Here is a 20,992-nt window from a genome sequence, read left to right on the forward strand (position 1 = left end):
CAAGTAGGAGCCATAAAGCCACTGCCACCCACTAAGCTAAGTGTCCCGGGTCTGCTCCAGCACCGCACGTTTTTTATTGTACCGGGAAACAGATAAGAACAGCCCGGCAACGTGATAAAAATAAAAAATGGTCCTCAGAAATGGCGCTATTGACCCTGTGGCGGGATGGTTTGAGGGCGGCCAAGAGAATGTGGAATAAAGTCGGGTCTGGAGTTTTGCCATGGGAAAAAGGTGGTCTGAGGCTGACAGAGGGTGGGGATCAGGCCTGGATGGGTTTTAAAATAGGCTCTGCAATTTCAAGTACACAGAGGCCCAAACAGCCCCTACCAGCCAAATAAATAGTGACTGTCTATGGCAGTGGTTCTCAAACTTCCTAATGCCCCGACCCTTTAATACAGTTCCTCATGTGTCTGTGACCCACAACCATAACATTATTCCTAAGACCATTGGAAATATGTGTTTTGCGATGGTCTTAGGCGACCCCTGTGAAAGGGTTGTTCGACCCCCAAAGGGGTCCCGACCCACTGGTTGAGAACCACTGGTCTATGGCATCTTACAGCAGCCCCTCTGGCATTTGCCAGAACCCACAGATTGTCAGTCCGAGCCTGTTGGGGACTGGGGAGAGAGTAGAGCTGATAGTGGAAGCACATGGAGAGAATATCCCACGGCCATGGGGTGACAGATGAGTAAATAGAACGTGGGGTGCCAAACTTGGCTCAGAAAGGTAGGGTGTCAGCGCAGTGTCAGTGACAAACTCACCACTGACACTGCACCCACAATAACTCATTTCCATGGCAGTTTAGTAATTTTATCATTCAAATGCAAATTTGGGACTATATCAGAGCTACTTTATGGTACCAGTGGGCGCAGGGCAAAGATTGCATAGGTAGGCCCTCTAGGCCCAAGAAATTTGTGATAGAATTTAAGCAGGTGAACTTAATGAATGAATAGGAGAGTATAATAACATACCTCCCAACATTTTGAAAATGGAAAGAGGGACAAAAACAAATGTGAATTTTTTGTCCATGCCCATTTTTTGACCACACGCCCTAAATACCACTCCCAGTTGACTAAATTTGACAGGTTATTTAAAGTTTGAACACATTTCTGGGGGTTTCGGGGTCCTGTTTTATGTGTTATTACAGTTTTGCTGAAAAAGGTGAAATAGCTTTAAGCCATGAGTCTCAGTTCCCCTAAGAGACCTGTTGAGCTTATTAGTTACAATTGTATCTCAGTGCAGGGGGAGCTTTTTACCTTTCTGGGCTCTGTCAAAAGCTACTTATTTAATTAAATGTGAGAAACAATGTTTCTAAAGTGCAGGTGACGCTGGTTAAGATTTCTGGGCTCTCTGCCAAAAGCTACTTTTAATTAAATTTGTATCTTTTTAAGCTTCAGGGCAGGAGATCAAAGGGAAATGAGGGACTTTCAGTAAGAATCCGGGACTGCGGGTTGAGCTGTCAAAAGCGAAAAATCGGGACAGTTGGGAGGTATGTAATAAGGTAGCTAATAAATACATGATTTGTGCACCCTGAATATGGTAAGGTGCTGGGGCACTACACTGAAACAACAGCCATGGAAGTGGATGAACTAATACCATCACAAAAAATAAAGGCTCCACAAAATATCAGGTTTTCCTTAAAAAGATCCCTTAGGGATATTTGTTCCATTGGAGAATTATATGAATGTGGCTTTGCCCATGTCCATTAATTATGCAAACCAAGCCTAGGGCCCACCTGATGCAAAGCACCAAGAAATGGAGGGGCGTTACATTGCTGCCCTCTTCTTTATGCTTTGCACACCATTGTCCTGAGGGAGTTTTTGAAAACTGCTCTGCTCCAGTGTTTAGAGTGATATATACAGAGATGATTAGAGAGATATATTCAATGATGCTGCACAGCCAAAACCTCAAATAGTGCAGACCATAGAATATTAGTTTGTTTCAGCAGCTTTTCCAGTTTACATTGGCAGCTCCTCCCATCTCCATATATATTTTCCAAATTCTAAAGCAGAGCAGCTGGTTTGGAAAATGGCGCATAGAGCATAAGGAAGAGGGAAAATGGGGAGGCCAAAACAAGCAGGGATGAAGCCTCATGTGACCCTGGATCTTCTGCAAACATTTTATCTCTGGACCCCAGGAGCTGTCATTGTTCCATCTCCTCCCCTGTCTGACTCTGGAGTTATTGGGGCCCTTGGTAGCTACATATTATATAAGCTAGATTTGTCTGGGGCCCCAAGAAGCTCTCTCTATTATCAGCCCACCCTGGATTTATTCAAGTTTTTGTTATACCTATTGGGTCCTGGCCACCACACCAGCAGCCCATCTGACCCCATGTGGATGCTGCTCTTGTGTTTGAATCTGCTGTGTATGTGTATAGCAAATGGGAAAGTTCTGCTCACCACTAAACTATTTTGAATTATTACATGGGGTACAATGAAGATATGATCAGATTCATACAGACAGAGCCAAGAGATCATATATTTAAGTCATTAAGACAATTTGCGCATAAAGCTACTAAGAACGCCCTCCCCTTTAAATAAAATGCGGTATGTTTTCCTATTGAACAACATATATTGTTCATTAATTAATTATAATTTAAAAGGGAATGACATTCAGAAAAATACCAAGTCTAAACTGATTTCTAGGGTTATGTTCAGCAAATGTGAAGGGCACCATTTCCCTAATGGCTTTGCTATAATAAAAAGAACTTACTCAGCTGTGCCATTTTCTATCCCTGACCCATTTGGAATCTATTCACGCGCCATGCACATCTCTCTCCTTTAAAGCATTTATTATATATAAGACCATCCTGCGGGAGTCAGAAATCAGAGCAGTAGGAGGTGCCCTAAAGAGGACATTATTAATCTTTACACAGATATCCAAGGCAGGGGTTGGAACTCTCAGGGGAATGTGTGATTTCCTGCTCTGTGCCACTGGGTGAGATGAGAGCTTAGAGTCAGCCATGAATATGGTTCTTTTAAAAAATGAAGCTAATAAGTGGTCCACAAGATTAAAGGACACCAAAGCCAAAGTTTTGGGCTATACAGTAATATTTTTTTTTACAAAATAGACCCCCACTGAGCGCTGTGTCCTTTATACCAAAAGCTAATGTCCAGTGTGGTGACCATGTTGGGGCACAAACATCCCCATAATGGGCAAGTGCCCTGACTGACTCAGTATTCACATAATGTAGGAATCGGGCGGCGTGTATGTTGAGCAAACCGGGATACATGCACATTATGCATGCCCATCTGCACTGGGTGGGAGCTCCTGGCATGGGGGGAGGGCACAACAGGACAAGCAGGGGCCTATTTCTAAAGAAATGCTATTGTTTCCCCCATCCAGAGGAGGCACTGTTAGCCCCTACCAAAATGTCTGTGGTGTCATTAAAAAGAAGAACAAATCCCATACATTAACCATAAAGCCCATGTACAGGCCCTGCTCCCCTCTCCCAAATGCACCCTTCTTAGTACAGCCCTGCTCTCCCACACCTGTACTGAAAATACCATGCAGTTGGGTTGGTGGCTGCCATGTCTGGCCACCTGACTTCCTGTTTCCTACTTTCTGTTGTAGCCAAAGAGCAGGGCACAGGAGCTCAACTAGCCAGGCATGGGGGGCCACTAACCCCTCTGTGTAGGCATTTTCAGGGTTTTTCTCATAGGTCTTCTTGGTTCAGTTGAATACAGTGGAGGGGCCCAATGGTTTGCTTTTATTCTTCTTTTGGACCTTTGTAGAAACTGAAAGAATTATATATTTACCTTTTATTTATGGTAGTTAAACTAATTGATAAAGAACTGTTCTTTCCATGTCAGGAAGCAATGTACTCTCCAGATGAAGGCTAAATATGACTTTGGTAGGAGAATAGCTTTTATAACAATATCACAGGAAGGCAAGGTCTTGCTGACCCATCTGTCTCTTCTGAGCTGCAGTTAATACATTCTCTTATATTAACAGCTTTATTGTTTCGGCTTCACTGCTTACCCTTTCATTTCTGCAATGTGAATTAATTCACAATAACGTATGTGCATTTTTGTTTGTTTTGAATGTAGAATGCCAATCATACGCCCTGACAGAAAGGCAAAATAAACATGGAACTGTGGTGAGAATAAAGGAAATGCGGCCCTGCTAACAGTATTATAAGGCACTCGCCATTCAGGTATCTATGCAAACAGAATTTGATGTCCATAACACCAGTATTAAAGGGTATATTCACCTACAGACCCGAGTAAAATGATTTTTGTAAATCATATTTAAGTCTAAGCAACTTACCAATATTTTTTAATTAATACTTTTCAACTATTTTAAAGTTATTTGTAAATATTATTTTTGTCTGTCACTTACTATTCCCTCCTTTTATTCTCTTGATTACTAATAGCACTGAAATATCTTAACATCAGTAGTCTCCTCCAGCCAGGACTACAATTCCCACAATGCCTTTCGTGTTATGTGATTAATTAAAAGAAGAATAACTGAAGTATGAAAGGCATTGTGGGAACTGGAAACTTGGCTGGAGAACAGCTGATGGCCCTAGGGCCAAACGATCGCATTAGTATGATATCACTCATACAAAGTGAGTCCCAAGTTAAGGGTATTAACATGAAGTTAGTCCTCCCCTATGCTTAATTAGATCCTCTACTCTTTTCGGATGGCTCCCACTGGATGTTGGAACATTGTTGAAGGATTTGCCCCCTCTCAGCCACAAGAGCATTAGAGAGGTTGGGGACTGATGTTGGGGGTCAGGTCTGACTGGCTGGCAGCTTTCAATTAATCCCAAAGGGGTTCAGTTGGGTTGAGGTCAGGCCTCCATTCAAGTCAGTCATGTTTTTCCACTCCCATTTTTGCAAACCCATTCGGTATGGATCGAACTTTGTGCATGGGGGCATTATTGTGCTGAAACTGCTCCAATTTGTGCACAATGTAGAAAACACAATGTAGGCACCAATGTTTTCAGTGATGTATTTTATGTGTATTTTACAGGGAAGTTAAAATGCCCAAGAGTTTCAGCTTCATGTCTGTTTCCCCCTCTCTGTTTTGCTCATTGTCCATCACCTTTCTGCTCCACTCACACACTAAAGTCAGTGTTTTCCTCCAGTGCTCAGGCTGGAGCTCTCTCTGACACTATTTGGGAAGCCCCTGCTTTGTGCTGTCTGCATCTCACATGCAAGATGGGAGCCTTCTGTGCTGTGAGCTGACACTGACCTCAGCATGGGCGAGATGTGCCAAGAAATGTCAAGGAAATGTCAGTCTAATGGGCCTCTGGCAAACATGGGTGAAGCCACCGACATCCACTTCTGTATATTTGTTCTGTTACTCCCACACTGTGTTTTATAGGGAAATAAAATACTATCATAAATTAGATTCAGAGAGGCAATTATGTTGGTTTCAGATGGAGAACTGCCGGTTCATCATTCCTGATGTATATGCTTAACACTCAGATCAATGCAATATTAATGCTTGTATAGCTCGAGAAGAAACTGTGCCAAACTTCAGTCACCCTAGCCACAGCCATCTGCTTTTATTTATCCAATGCTAATGAATCATTAACCCTTCACAGGGTGGTGGGCTAATGAGTGAGCAGTGTTTTATCAGTTTTGTTTGTGAGATTTGGATATATTATCTATATGAAAGGAGAACAAAATATATATAAAATAATAGTACAGTGTAATAAAAATAAAAGTAAAATTGTAGCCCCAATAGTATTTGGATGACAGGGTCCCCCATTTGAAAGCTGGAAAAGGGCACAATTAGAAGGACATTTAAAAAAAAAAAAAAAAAATAGGAGGTCAACTACCCCTTTAAACAACTGCTCTAGGGCTACAATGACATGCCACTGGGATCAGTAATTCAGTTTCAGAGCCAGTTCACTGATCCCAGAGGCCATTACAGTCCAGCTCTTTCCACCAAGTGGGACAGCTATGGTCTAAGCTACAGGTTTGGGGGGCAGAATGTATTACAGTGATGGTACCTCTGATTGGAGCAGACTATGGTGGATGGCAATGTCCAACCCAATGATCTCCGAATAACAGCACGAGTGTCAGGTACCGACTAGATGCTGTTCTGCTTTCTACAACTCAAACATGCTCTCAATGCACAACTACCTCATAACCACATTGAGACAATGCCCAATTGACTAGAGGATTATATACACACCCCTGGTTTACTAAAGCCGCTCTCACAGTTCTATAGACTTTTTAGTACTCCATATAATTCAGTACTCCCTAAACTATACAAAAAGTGGGCAAGAGACATCCCTTCCCTGACTCCTGACATATGGGAGGATGTTTAGAAATGGCCTATGACTTCCTAATAAGTGTAAGAGATAAAATGGTACAATACAGATTACACATCTCATGCATATCTCACACATCATAGATCATAGATTCATCATAGATTGAATAGAATTTCCCCTACAATTCCAGGTCTATGTCTGAAATGTCACCACACCCCTGCTTCCCCCCCTACACATGATATGGCCATGTCCCCCAATACAAGAGTTTTGGAAAGAAGTGGTAAGGGAATGCTCAAATGTTTCCTCTATCCCAAAACAGATGGAACCTCTGCCCATACTCCTGAACCAGGTAGCAATCATAACTCGCACCCTCCTTTCAGAACTTTTTTTATTTGCCAAAAAATGAATTGCCATTAACTGAAAGCTACCCCAGACCCCCGTGCTGTCGCGGGCGACTAATCTCCCCGTGCTGTCACGGCCCTAAGAATTAACATATTTAAAAAGAGGATGTCCCACTAAATTTGAAGAAGTTTGGGGAGAATGGCTTTCTACACACTTTATAAATAAAGTTATAGATACATACATACCTCTCTGCCCAAGGTTATGCAGGAATGATCACCTACTAAACCAGGCCCAAACCTTCACAAGAGGAAATTAAAACATCACACCTTCTAAGTTCCCTCTCTACAAATACATTTCTATGTTGACCATACAGTATATATTTGTATATAGTTTTTCTCCTTTTCTTTCTGTTTTAAAATTGTTACCTAATTAAAATAGCTACAATATAATTGATGGCACTAAGACATGAACAGAGACACGAAACATGTTTTTTTATTGAAAAAAGGCATGTAAATTCTTTATTTACTCTGTATTGATTGTATGAATACCTGTTTGTTTTGTACCAGTACTGTTCATGTACCTCTGCTTTTAAAATGATTTAATGAAAACAACTGTTAAACAAAAAAATCTATTTGGGAAAGTAACAGCACATTTTGTTGGACTAGCCAGCTCAGACCTCAACCCTATAAAGTATCAGTGGAAAGAGCTTCACCGTAAGCCCAGAGAGAAATACCCTACTTGCCAGTAACACCACTGAGAAAAGTTACAAAAGGCTCAGTGGGTTGAAATTTCCCCTGAATATTTTTTCTAGAATTCCATATGAACACCCATCTGATCTCTAATCCGGCACAGCAATGGTAAAACTGCCTGTCTCTGGTATCTGATCATCACCTTCTGCTCTATAACCCAGTGGGTAACAAAGTACCAGCTTTAAAGGCACTTTTCTTCAATTACACATACCCTGCATGCAGTACAAGATGTATCCAACTGCATCAGGCACAAGTAGAGTCTGTTTACGATGTTCCCCCCTCCATCGCTCCAAAGCACTTAATTACACTTATCTGTACATGCCTAATATACCTAATGATTGAAATTCAGGTAAATTCAACTTAAGCTGAACACTCACATACACGTTATACAGTACATGCTATGTTATGTGAGTGCTACCAGCAGGGCTGTATTTAAGTTATAGGCACCCAAGGGCCTAAGCTTAGGGCGGCAGCTATAGGGGAAGGCCCTTGGGTGTCTATATGAATAAAAATTTTGCTAAAAAATAAAATATCCCCAGCCAATAAATCCAGTGGCAAAGCCGAGGTCGGGTGGTACCTTTATTCTCCATGATCAGCACATGAGCTATACAGTAGGACAGTCTGTGTATGTGTGATTGTGGGCTGAGGTCCAGTGCCTTGGGCAGCACCAGCTCTAAATACAGCCCTGGCTACCAGTGTGGTCAGTTGACTTAGAATAGAAGTAAGTGGTTGTTGATCAAACAGAAAACTTGTATTTTTCAGACTATATGGTAGAATAAATTTTGCAATTGGGACCACTCCTAGTGCCACTTTCAGGAATTACAGGTCCTACTCTGGCAGGCGCCAGTTCTACACTCAGTTTAAATACTGGTGGTTACTCTGGTGTAAAACTTTCCCTCCTTGGTTGGGCTACTGTTTTGGTTGGTTTAGTTGGTTCTAGAGCTGCTGCTTGGAAATTTGGCAAAAGAGGGAACCTACATATTAAACTTGGCTTTGCTAGGCCTGATACAGACCTGGACTGGGATTCAAAATAGGCCCTGGCATATCAACGCATAGGCCCAAACTTCCCCCATAGGCCCAATAAATAGTGACTGTCTAAGGCATCTTACAGCAGCCCCCTGGCAATTGCCAAAATCCACAGATTGCCAGTCCCAGCCTGGCCTGATCTATGTCACATCCAGTTGCAGTTGTCAGAACTAATCAGCTATACCCAGCTCTCTAAGTAATAAATGAAACATATAGATGGAAAAACTGGGCTGTATGCGAAAAACATCTATTCACTGAGGGTTCTGCACCTTGGCATTGTATTTCAAGGGAACTTCCTGGTTTTGACTCTCGAAACAATGTAGTAGTAGTCAGTCCTCCTCCATGTCTATCAATAAGCCGCCTTCTATTCTACTACAGGTATAGGACCCGTTATCCAGAATGCTCGGGACCAAGGGTATTCCGGATAAGGGGTCTTTCCGTAATTTGGATCTCCATATCTTAAGTCTACTAAAGAATCAATAAAACAGTAATTAAACCCTATGGAATTGTTTTTCATCCAATAAGGATTAATTATATCTTAGTTGGGATCAAGTACAGGTACTGTTTTATTATTACAGAGAAAAGGGAATCATTAAACCATGAAATAAACCCAATAGGATTGTTCTGCCCCCAATAAGGGGTAATTATATCTTAGTTGGGATCAAGTACAGGTACTGTTTTAGTATTTTGCCTGATGAAGGGGCCTTAGAGCTCTGAAAGCTTGCAATGTATTTTTATTGTTAGCCAATATAGGTATCATTTCTACAATACTCTTGTATTTGTATTTTGTTGTTTTTTTTATTATTATTTTTGACACTGGCTAACACGGTACTACAGTTTTTGTTTTGTGATTATTACAGAGAAAAGGGAATCATTTAACCATGAAATAAACCCAATAGGATTGTTCTGCCCCCAATAAGGGGTAATTATATCTTCGTTGGGATCAAGTACAGGTACTGTTTTATTATTACAGAGAAAAGGGAATCATTTAACCATGAAATAAACCCAATAGGGCTGTTCTGCCCCCAATAAGGGGTAATTATATCTTAGTTGGGATCAAGTACAGGCACTGTTTTATTATTACAGAGAAAAGGGAATCATTTAACCATTAAATAAACCCAATAGGGCTGTTCTGCCCCCAATAAGGGGTAATTATATCTTAGTTGGGATCAAGTACAGGTACTGTTTTATTATTACAGAGAAAAGGGAATCATTTAACCATTAAATAAACCCAATAGGGCTGTTCTGCCCCCCATAAGGGGTAATTATATCTTAGTTGGGATCAGTTACAAGGCACTGTTTTATTACTACAGAGAAAAAGGAAATCAGTTTTAAAATTCTGAATTATTTCATTAAAATGGAGTCTATGGGAGATGAGCATTCCATAATTCGGAGCTTTCTGGATAACGGGTTTCCGGATAAGGGATCCCATACCAGTACACTGTTTGGAGAGTCAGAACCATACCTGCAGGGAATATTACCAGCCATATACTGCTTTCTATAACACATTTGCAATAGTGTTATTAATAATTATATATTTAAAAGTTGTTTAGAATTGTGTTTCCCTACGCAGGAAAAAGCGTCTTTGGGCAGATATTTCCCCCCATCAAAAACGCTCAGAGGAACAAGCGCTGTCGCTGTTACAGGGTGCATGCAATTCCTCGGCAAGCCAGAAGGTGGCAGAAATACGCCTCGGTGAGGACTCCGGTCCCCCAGTAGCAGGCAGCGCAGTAGTGCCGTACCATAGCCCCGCTACAGACAGCAAGCGCCGGGCACCACATGCAGCACCCACAGCCCCCCAGCCCAGCCTGCCCCCCAGCCTCTTTACTCTGCTCAGCGGACTCCGGTACCATGAAGGAGGCGCGGATGTGAGCAGCCAGACGAGCGGCAGGTCTGGCGATCAGATTCCAGGGATCGCCCGTATAGAAGAGCCAGTCTGTCTCCTCTCTGCAGGGTGTGGGCACAGCCGCCGCTTCTCCTCCCCAGCTTTCCACGGGATAGGGAATGATATCTCTGCCCAAATGTTTCACTGGAACAAGTGGAGGAAAAGGATGGGAGCCAACACTTCGTCCAAGAGACCGGTTTTCGATGAAAAGGAGGATGGTAAGTGGGTACGGGGGGGGGCATGTTGCTGAGAAGTGTCCCGGGCAGAGAGTTGCCCCATGGATCCCCGGTAGGGAAGCAACTTGGTGCCACAGCGCTTGGCGCTTCTGCCATTGATCCATTGGGCTCGGCTTCTCTGGGGAGCTGTCCAACTTCTGATCCCACTGCTGCCCCTCATGCTCTGCAACTGCAACTCCTGGCGCTGCTGGGAGTCGCACTTTCCTGTCGCTAGTCCTTAGTGCTGAACCAGTAGTGGATTTCCATGGCAGCTGCTGCAGAACTTCTTGGTTACCATAGGCTTTAGTGATCTCACATGTCATATATTTATATACAATTTACACCAGCCTCATATCCTGTAGACTGGTGTAAATTATATATAAATATATGAAGTGTTTCTTGCTTGTACCTACAGTGCATGGGAACCTGCCTATTATACTGAGTAGGTAAGGTCCTGGCTAATGGGCTGAAAGCTCTGCTGCCCAGGGCAGGCTAATGTACAACTGGCCAGTGGGTTTCATGACTGCTGTGAGCTCTTTAGGTTTTGGCAACTGTTCCCAATTGTAGTAGTTAGCTTTATATTGAAACATATAGCAGGCACTTCAGATACCGCCGGTGCAACCTGCCAACGGTACCAACCAGGGCTCACTAAACTTGTGCCCTACGTATATTATTCAGCAGACGTGCCCTGTTCATTATTTGTAAAGCCACAGACAATGTCATTTTGTTATATGGAAATAAACAACTCCTATTTACTTTATTAGTTAACGACATGCCAAGAGAAGGTATCTGTTGTTATCTGCTTTATTGGACATAGTGGTATTACATTGTAATTAGTCACTCATTAGATTCATTGCTCTCCCTTTATAGTATCACCCCCACTTACCGTCAGTTTAGTCATTTACCCTCTATTATGGAACCCTTGTAGTAAGGAGAGCTATCAAGCAGATAGTATATGGATATGGTATATAGTATTAGGGAAAATTCCTTGATTAATTCAGCCCCGAGGGGTGCAGGCAGGCTGATTGGTGCCTATAGTGCTATCAGCAGCACACATTAGCTTTGGGAATTCTGTGCCACCCTCAATGGGGAGCAAAGGGTGCAAGATCCCTGCTGTAGGGAGAGCAGGAGGTTTAAGGAAAACAGATTTTGTTCATCGCACTGTAGTTAATTTTAAATGGATGGAAATAAATCTACACAGACCAAAGGCTGCTGAGAAATTGACCACTTGTATTAACCCTTGTCCATCCCATATACTCTATAGAAGCATATTGCAAGTTTGCTCATAGTATGTGATACAATGGTTCTTAGCAACTTTTAAACTGGTCTTTATTTTTTATATTTTACCATTTTTCAGTTATTTGCTTTCCTCTTCTTGCTCTTTCCAGGCTTCAAAAGGAGGGGGGGGGGGGGCTGCCCCCACAGCCAATAAGCTATAGCTCTTTGAAGATATAATATCATTGTTACTTTTACTTTTATTAGTTATTTTTCTTTCATCATTATGATCATCATTATCATCATCATTTATATATACAGGTATCGGACCCCTTATCCGGAAACCCGTTATCCAGAAAGCTCCGAATTACGGAATGCCCGTCTCCCATAGACTCCATTTTAATCAAATAATTCAGAATTTTAAAACTGATTTCCTTTTTCTATGTAGAAATAAAACAGAACCTTGTAATTGATCCCAACTAAGATATAATTAATCATTATTGGATGCAAAACAGTCCTATTGGGTTTAATTAATGTTTTATTGATTTTTTAGTAGACTTAAGGTATTGAGATCCAAATTACGGAAAGACCCCTTATCCGGAATACCCTTGGTCCCGAGCATTCTGGATAATGGGTCCTATGTATAGCACTTTACATTAAATTCTAACAGGGATCTTACTATAATTTAACAAACAAGGGTATGCAGAGTAACAATGGAATCAGAGGGCCCTATTCATACCCAATCCTATTCATATTCCAGTTTCTTGTTCTAACCTCTGCCTGGTTGCTAGGGTAATATGGATCCTAGCAACCATATAGCTGCAAAAATGAATGAAAAACTGAATAATTTAAAAAGACCAATAGCAAATTATTTCAGAATAGCACTTTCTACAATATACTAGGGGACATATATACACCCATATAACTTAATGAGTTTTATTCTGAGCTCTTTTGCTATATACATTGTTTTATTTATTTTTTTATTTTATGATATTAACAATTTTTACACGAATAATGTCATGAATGTGTAACAGGACAACCCCTACAATTTTGTCTCGGCGGGGAACCAAAGCTCAATTTACTGATGCAGGAAGTGTCGCCTGATGCTTTTCTTTTCAGTTCTATCTATCCTGCTACACTATGCAATAGAATTGAGCAAAGAAGTGTCAAGAGATGCTTCCTATATCAGTTAATCCTGCTCTTGCTATTCCAGAATCCACCAGACAGAACAGCAGAGGGCACTCATGTTACAGATTGGCTATGCACAAATTGCTAATATCATATCTAATAAAAAAAGTAAAGTGCAAAAGTGCTCAGAGGGGTCCCCAAGCAGTTTTACATTAAATATTCGGTTATATATCCCCTTTAACCTCCAGAGCTTTTTGGTGTACTTTCTAATATAAATTCCCTATGTACAGTGGTGTGAAAAACTATTTGCCCCCTTCCTGATTTCTTATTCTTTTGCATGTTTGTCACACTTAAATGTTTCTGCTCATCAAACACATTTAACAATTAGTCAAAGATAACACAAGTAAACACAAAATGCAGTTTTTAAATGAGGGTTTTTATTATTTAGGGAGAAAAAAAATCCAAACCTACCTGGCCCTGTGTGAAAAAGTAATTGCCCCCTGAACCTAATAACTGGTTGGGCCACCCTTAGCAGCAATAACTGCAATCAAGCGTTTGCGATAACTTGCAACGAGTCTTTTACAGCGCTCTGGAGGAATTTTGGCCCACTCATCTTTGCAGAATTGTTGTAATTCAGCTTTATTTGAGGGTTTTCTAGCATGAACCGCCTTTTTAAGGTCATGCCACAACATCTCAATAGGATTCAGGTCAGGACTTTGACTAGGCCACTCCAAAGTCTTCATTTTGTTTTTCTTCAGCCATTCAGAGGTGGATTTGCTGGTGTGTTTTGGGTCATTGTCCTGCTGCAGCACCCAAGATCGCTTCAGCTTGAGTTGACGAACAGATGGCCGGAAATTCTCCTTCAGGATTTTTTGGTAGACAGTAGAATTCATGGTTCCATCTATCACAGTAAGCCTTCCAGGTCCTGAAGCAGCAAAACAACCCCAGACCATCACACTACCACCACCATATTTTACTGTTGGTATGATGTTCTTTTTCTGAAATGCTGTGTTACTTTTACGCCAGATGTAACGGGACACGCACCTTCCAAAAAGTTCAACTTTTGTCTCGTCGGTCCACAAGGTATTTTCCCAAAAGTCTTGGCAATCATTGAGATGTTTTTTAGCAAAATTGAGACGAGCCATAATGTTCTTTTTTCTTAAAAGTGGTTTGCGCCTTGGAAATCTGCCATGCGGGCCGTTTTTGCCCAGTCTCTTTCTTATGGTGGAGTCGTGAACACTGACCTTAATTGAGGCAAGTGAGGCCTGCAGTTCTTTAGATGTTGTCCTGGGGTCTTTTGTGGCCTCTCGGATGAGTTGTCTCTGCGCTCTTGGGGTAATTTTGGTCGGCCGGCCACTCCTGGGAAGGTTCACCACTGTTCCATGTTTTTGCCATTTGTGGATAATGGCTCTCACTGTGGTTCGCTGGAGTCCCAAAGCTTTAGGAATGGCTTTATAACCTTTACCAGACTGATAGATCTCAATTACTTTTGTTCTCATTTGTTCCTGAATTTCTTTGGATCTTGGCATGATTTCTAGCTTTTGAGGTGCTTTTGGTCTACTTCTCTGTGTCAGGTAGCTCCTATTTAAGTGATTTGTTGATTGAAACAGGTGTGGCAGTAATCAGGCCTGGGGGTGACTACAGAAATTGATATTGAAATTGAAAATTGAAATTGATAAACCACAGTTAAGTTATTTTTTAACAAGGGGGGCAATCACTTTTTCACACAGGGCCATGTAGATTTGGAGTTTTTTTTCTCCCTTAATAACGTAAACCTTCATTTAAAAACTGCATTTTGTGTTCAATTATGTTATCTTTGACTAATAGTTAACGGTTTTTGATGAGCAGAAACATTTAAGTGTGACAAACATGCAAAAGAATAAGAAATCAGAAAGGGGGCAAATAGTTTTTCACACCACTGTATCTGATGAAATAAATCTAACTCCATTAATGTTTGCTTGTTGTTGTTTCAAAGACGTATCCCTTACAGTGACAAAGTAATGGTACCTGCCCCGCCAGGCATGCTGGAGACTCCGCCAGTCCCAAGGGGCACAGAATCAGCGCAGATTAAATGTTTTTGCTTTTAACTGAATCTTTTATGAAGCAACAGAACTTGGTGCATACCGTATATATATATATATACTGTATATATATATATTCCTTCTATAGGCGAGAGGCCCCTCTGGTACTACAGGCCGAGGGAGATGCTGTCTGTTCCTGTCCTAACATCTCCTGAGGGCAAGAATGATGCTCAGTGTCATTGTGCAAAAGAAAGTATTTTATAAAAGTTTGGGGTTCCTTATCTGTGCCTGTTGGGCCTTTTCTTGTAATGTTCAGATACTGGGAGGCATGCAGCACCATTCTGCATCTTTCCATTCTAGCTCTTGTGCTTTTCTAACTGCGCCTTTTTGGATTTTAAGACCTTCTGACTGTTGTGTCTCTATCTGCTCTTGTGTCCCTGTACTTCACTAGTAGCTGATGTGGCCATTTAGCCATTGGGTCTCTCTAGCTTTCTGTCTTTCTAGATGTTTTATCCTTCTAGTAGTTGTGGCTATCTAGGCGTTGTGTCTCTCTAGGTGTTCTAGCTCCTTCTCTCTCTTGCTGTTGTGGCTCTCTGGCTGTTGTCTTTCTTTGTAATTCTTGCTAATTATGTCTTTCTAGTTGTTATGGATCTTTCTCTCTTGCTATTGTGGCTTTCTGTCGGTTTTCTCTTTCTCTAGTTGTTGTGTCTTTCTAGATGTTTTATCTTTCTAGTAGTTGTGGCTGTCTAGGCGTTGTGTCTCTCTAGGTGTTCTAATTCCCTCTCTCTCTCTCTTGCTATTGTGGCTTTCTGGCTGTTGTCTATTTCTCTAGCTGTTGTGTCTTTATAGATGCTGTGTCTTTCTAGTTGTTGTGTCTCTCTAGCTATTGTGGCTCTCTCTCTCTCATCCCATTGTGGCCTCTGGCTGTTGTCTTTTTCTCTAGTTGTTGTGTCTCTCTAGTTGTTTTGTCTTTCTGGATGTTGTATCTTTCTAGTTGTTTTGCCTTTCTAGATGTTGTATCTTTGTAGTTGTTGTGGCTATCTAGTTTTTGTGTCTCTCTAGTTGTTGTATCTCTCTAGCTGTTATGCTCCCTCTCTCTTTCTTGATGTTGTAGCTCACTGGTTATTGTCTTTCTAGTTGTTGTATCTCACTAATTATGTCTTTCTACTTGTGGTGTCTCTGTTGTTGTTGTGGCTCTTTCTCTCTCTGCTGTTGTCTCTCCCTCTTGTTGTTTTGTCTTTCTAGGTGTTGTGTCTCATTAGTTGTATCCCTCTAGTTGCTGTAACCCACTAGTTGTTGTGACTATCTAGTTGCTGTGTCTCTCTAGTTGTTGTGGCTATCTAGTTGCTGTGTCTCTCTAGTTGCTGTGTCTCTCTAGTTGTTGTGGTTATCTAGATCTGTGTCCACGTGAGACATTGTACGGATTTCGCAGGTTAAACTAAGGCCATAGAATTCATTTTGATTACAGAACGAAGAACGAAACATCCAGTTGCACTGAGTATTTTATGATTTTCCAAGACACTTTTATGGGAAGAGAGAACTAAACTACCTTTAATTAAGATGGTAAAACGGGTAATTAAACGAACAGCCTGCTGGGAATGTGCTGTCTGAAGGAATCAGACACAGTTAGGATGAAGCTGAGACCCAGAGCCTTTGCTTTAAAATCCTCTTTTGCTCTGAATCCCTCTAAACCCAGCACAGCCCTTAGCTCCGGCAGCTCCGAATTCCTTTTCCCTTGGACAATCCTTCATCCCAGCCTTAAGGGGGGCTCCTACTGAGCTCCTCGCGCCTCCTGTGTTATTAGGATGGATTTAATATGTTCCAGCATCTCACATCAAGCTCCGCTCAGATCAGCTCTGGGGGGGTCTCTTTTTGAGTTTAAATGTTGCTGAAGGGAACGCTTAATACTTTAATGTGGGATTGGATTAGTAATTTATATGTATAGCACTTGTGCATATCTTAGAACGTGTGCTTCTTGCCAGCAAGAAGGCTGTGTTCCTGTAAATTTGGGTAAAATACAAGGTTTCATTGCTTTTTGTTGCAGCTATAAATGCGCTATTTATTTGTACTGTAGCCCTTGATTGGCTGGCATGTTCATTTTGGACTCTTGCCTAATTCTTGCCTAATATATCTACCTAAAACCAGGGCCATATTTTCCATATACCCAAGGACCTGTGCCTAGGGCTGCAGTTTTAGACAGGTACCTACATAGAAAAATATCATTATTGTGCCACTTTATTTGTAAGCCCCCTGGCCACCGTTGTAACCTCATGCAAAATCCAGAAAGCCTCATGAGGTGCCAAATAAAGGCAGTGCTTGGTTATTTGGTAGCCCCTATGTGGACTGTCAGCCAACAGAAGGCTCTGTTTGTCAGTACATCTGGTTTTTATGCAACCAAAACTTGCTCAAAGCCAGGAATTCAAAAAGAATCTTTGAGGCCACTGGGAGCAACATCCAAGGGGTTGGGGAGCAACATGTTACTCCTGAGCCACTGATTGGGGACCACTGGTTTTAGGGGGTAGGGATCCCTAAAATGATTTGGTGTTTCTCATAAACTGTGGATCCTCATGGATGCTTTGTGCACATCTATGCTGGCGCAAGGTGAAGAGAAACTGCAGACACCATTGCCCCAAATGAGGCAAATTGCCCCAAATAAGTGCCAGTCTGGCATAGCCAAAAATATCCCTAATCTTTGCTAACTGGGTGTCTTGTGGTGGCCATGCTTAGAAGCACACCCTACTGTAACTGGATAGGATGTCTAGCTTTGAGTTGACTTTGGGAAAGGGAACAGATCCAAAGTATCTAAAGGATTTAATAGCTAGTCTTTCCGCCCCTGGCCTGCCCCATTCTCCCCTCCTAACACCGATGGACCGCCCCCCTCACAGAACCACCCCTGCCCAGTCATTATAGACAGCCTGAAAAGGTGGCAAGGTACCCCCCTCAGATGAACCATCCACCCCAAAGCACACACAGTACCACTTTCATCTTCTCCTACTGACAGCTTAGAAATAGGGTGAATCTGACAGTGTGAGATTCCATATGAGAGCAATTACATTTCCGTACCTTTAGTCTTCCTTTAACCAGGTTTTAATTGCAGTTCTGCTGCAGTCAGCGCTCCGTTCTTAAGTAGAAAGCGAGGAATATTATTAGAGTAAGTAAGAGAACCTTTAGAAAGAGCGCATTAAGCATTTTCAGCACTGAATATCAAGTGATCTGATGTCAAACAAATGAAAGCGCAAGCAGATTTGCAGTGACTCAGTCCTCCTTAAGATATTTAGCGACGTGATCAACAAACTATCTGGGAAAATAATTTAGTAAACTGCTTTAAAATTAGTAGCAGAGACAAAAATGAGAGAAGAACTAATCTCTAAAGTGGATATAGGGTCAGTGGCATTCCTAGACTGTGCTGGGTTCCCCAGAAAAAAAAGAGGGGCCCTGGCACGCAACACAAACACTACCCACTCCTCCTGTATCACACCTGTCCGCCCCCAGTAATTCCTGCAAATTGTGCCTTTTGCAAAAAAAGCAGGCGTCTCTTTATAGGTCAAGGTTGGGGTTGTTTACTCTACCTGTAGGGCAGGCAGAGTATAGCACACACAGGCAGCATAGGGCAGGCAGAGTATGGTACACACAGGGTAGGCAGAGCACACACAGGCAGGGTAGGGCAGGCAGAATATGGCACACACAGGCAGCATAGGGCAGGCAGAGTATGGCACACACAGGCAGCATAGTATAGGCAGAGTATGGCACACACAGGCAGGGCAGGCAGAATAGGAAAGGAGACAGGGAAACCCTTTAATAATTACACAAATAACTGATCATGACCACTCTAAAATGAACAGTTTGCACTGCAGCATGTACAATGACACAATTCCTGAGGTGTGAACAGGTGACCAATGCAGGTGCTTGAGTCTGAGGTCTTACACAGGGCTTTACTGATGTGAACAATACTGGTGCTTATGGGTATGAACAATAAAAGGTCTTGCTTGTATAAACAATACAGGGCCATACAGGTGTGAACAATACATGGTCTAAGGCTGATGCCACACTTTGCGTAGGGCTGATCTTTTCGGCAAGCAGAAAAACGATTGCCGAAAATTCAGTCCTACGCCTACTACTTGTGCCTGCACCTGAATGAATGGAGTACGCTCAGGTGCAGGCACATGTAGCCGATATACGCATGAAAACGCGAGACGCAAAGTCTCGCACGTTTTCATGCGTATATCGGCTATATATGTGCCTGCACCCGATCGTATCTCATTCATTCGGGTGCAGGCACAAGTAGCAGGCGTAGGACTGAATTTTGGCTTGCCGAAAAAATCAGCCCTACGCCATGTGTGGCATCAGCCTAACAGTCTGAATCTGAGGTGTGAGTAAAGCAGGAGGGGGGGAGGCAGATAATCTCATTACTGATACCATTTCAAAGGTAAGCAGTCACAGCAGCCAGACAGATGGAGAGACACACAAGGGGGGCGGCGCTGCTCTAGGCTTATTCTGTTGTCATAGGCACTTTAAATAAGATATATAAGATATAGAAAATCTATTTTACTGCATCCTTATAGTTCTGCTTCAGTATGCTTATTGACCAGACTCTTAATCTAGTGCCCCTTCTCAGCCAACCAACTTGAGCTACACTACCCCTAGGCACTACCACATCAGGCTATTTGGGGAAAGAAATAAACAAATACCATTGTTGCCTTATAGCAGTGGTTCCCTGTTGTATGTGGGTGCTTCGCCTAAAGGCCACCTATTGTGAAATTTGGAGAGAATTCATCAATATCATCAAGACATTTCATAATAGCCTGTAATATATATCTTTATAAGGTAATTAGCGGTCATTCGTGTCTCATGAATCATTGTAACGTGTATTATAACAATATTGTTCCCTGCAGCCCTTTATACTATCATGGTGATTCATTTACTGTCTTATATAACAGGGAGGACCCTATGCCATTATTATTCCGTTGTTAGAACCCTTTCTTCTTTACTAATGAATCACATCCATTTATTGTAGTTTAAGGACTGTACTGGGGTAAGTTCTGCTGTTGTGCAGCCTCCCATGTCACTGTGTCCTCTGGCAACTGAAACTTATTTTTAACCTTGCGCACTATATATTAATGCTATTCTTGCTGCAGGGTCCCTCAGTGCTCGGGGCTATGATGAACCCTGGGCGCTTCCTGGAGGGAAGCTGTGCTGCTTTGCTGAATGCTAGGCAGGTTGGGGTGACTCTGGGGAGACAGTGCATAGGGCACTAATATAGAGTTAATCCTTTAGCCAAAGGCTTGTGACTGCATGCTACGCACGCTAATGAATAGACGCAACCTTCTCCAATACGTAAATCTTCTGTTAAGCCATTCAGCAATGGGACTGGGCAGTAATGATAACCTGCTGTTGGCAGATATCAATGATGATGATGTACTAATGAGAGCTCTCAGGTTCTTTACATGAAGGTGAAATCTCTATGGGATTGTATTATTTTTCTTTTAATAGGAAAGTATCTGGCAGCAGGGGATGGTTTCTTTTCCCCCCAAAAGTTTTATTTACCATATAGGCATCTGAGAGTCGCCCCCCTAAAGTTGCACTGGCCCTTGAGTTTCTATATGGTAAATACGCCCAGTGTCTGACTGGGACCCCAGGGGCCCACCAGAAAACCTTAGACCCTAGGCCCATGTTCCAAACTATTTTTCCTACTTTCCTCACCCAACCTCTTTATTCTCCCAGTCTCTTTTATTTACATGCTAGCATCTATTCTTCCATCTATTTCTACTCTTTCTTCCCATTCAGAAATAGGGAATGACCATGAAGGCCAAATGGTCTGGAGCAGGAGGGCCCACTGACACTTGGGCCCACCGGGAGTTTCCCTGGTATCCTGGTGGGCCAGTCCGACACTGAATACGCCTCTGTTTGGCACCCGTGCACCCATTATGCTGCCTACTCCTAATTGCGTGCAACTGATGCAGAGGCATTACCTCTGAGGATTCCTAACAAGGGCTACATCAATAATGGCACGAGATGTGAAGAGCAGATGTTACCGACCCAGAAGCTACAGTTTGATTGTTAGTGCTACTTATTATTACATATTGTCTCTCTCCTATTCATATTCAAGTTTCTCTTTCAAACCATGGCCTTGTTGCTAGAGTAATTAAGACTAGAGCAACTATATAGCTGCTGAAATGCCAAACTA

The 20,992-nt window shown here is 42.2% G+C and overlaps 1 protein-coding gene across 1 annotated transcript in view; it reads left to right on the forward strand.

Annotated features, from left to right (window-relative positions):
- Nucleotides 1-9,925: 9,925 nt before the first annotated feature.
- Nucleotides 9,926-20,992, forward strand: part of stk32c (serine/threonine kinase 32C) — a 160,039-nt gene continuing 148,972 nt past the window's right edge. The window contains exon 1 of the mRNA XM_018096017.2: nt 9,926-10,447. Within this exon, the coding sequence (XP_017951506.1) occupies nt 10,366-10,447 (82 nt within the window). The 5' untranslated portion in view covers nt 9,926-10,365. The remainder of the gene's footprint in view (nt 10,448-20,992) is intronic.

This window comes from Xenopus tropicalis, chromosome 7 (assembly GCF_000004195.4).
Source record: "Xenopus tropicalis strain Nigerian chromosome 7, UCB_Xtro_10.0, whole genome shotgun sequence".
NCBI classification, from domain to species: domain Eukaryota; kingdom Metazoa; phylum Chordata; class Amphibia; order Anura; family Pipidae; genus Xenopus; species Xenopus tropicalis.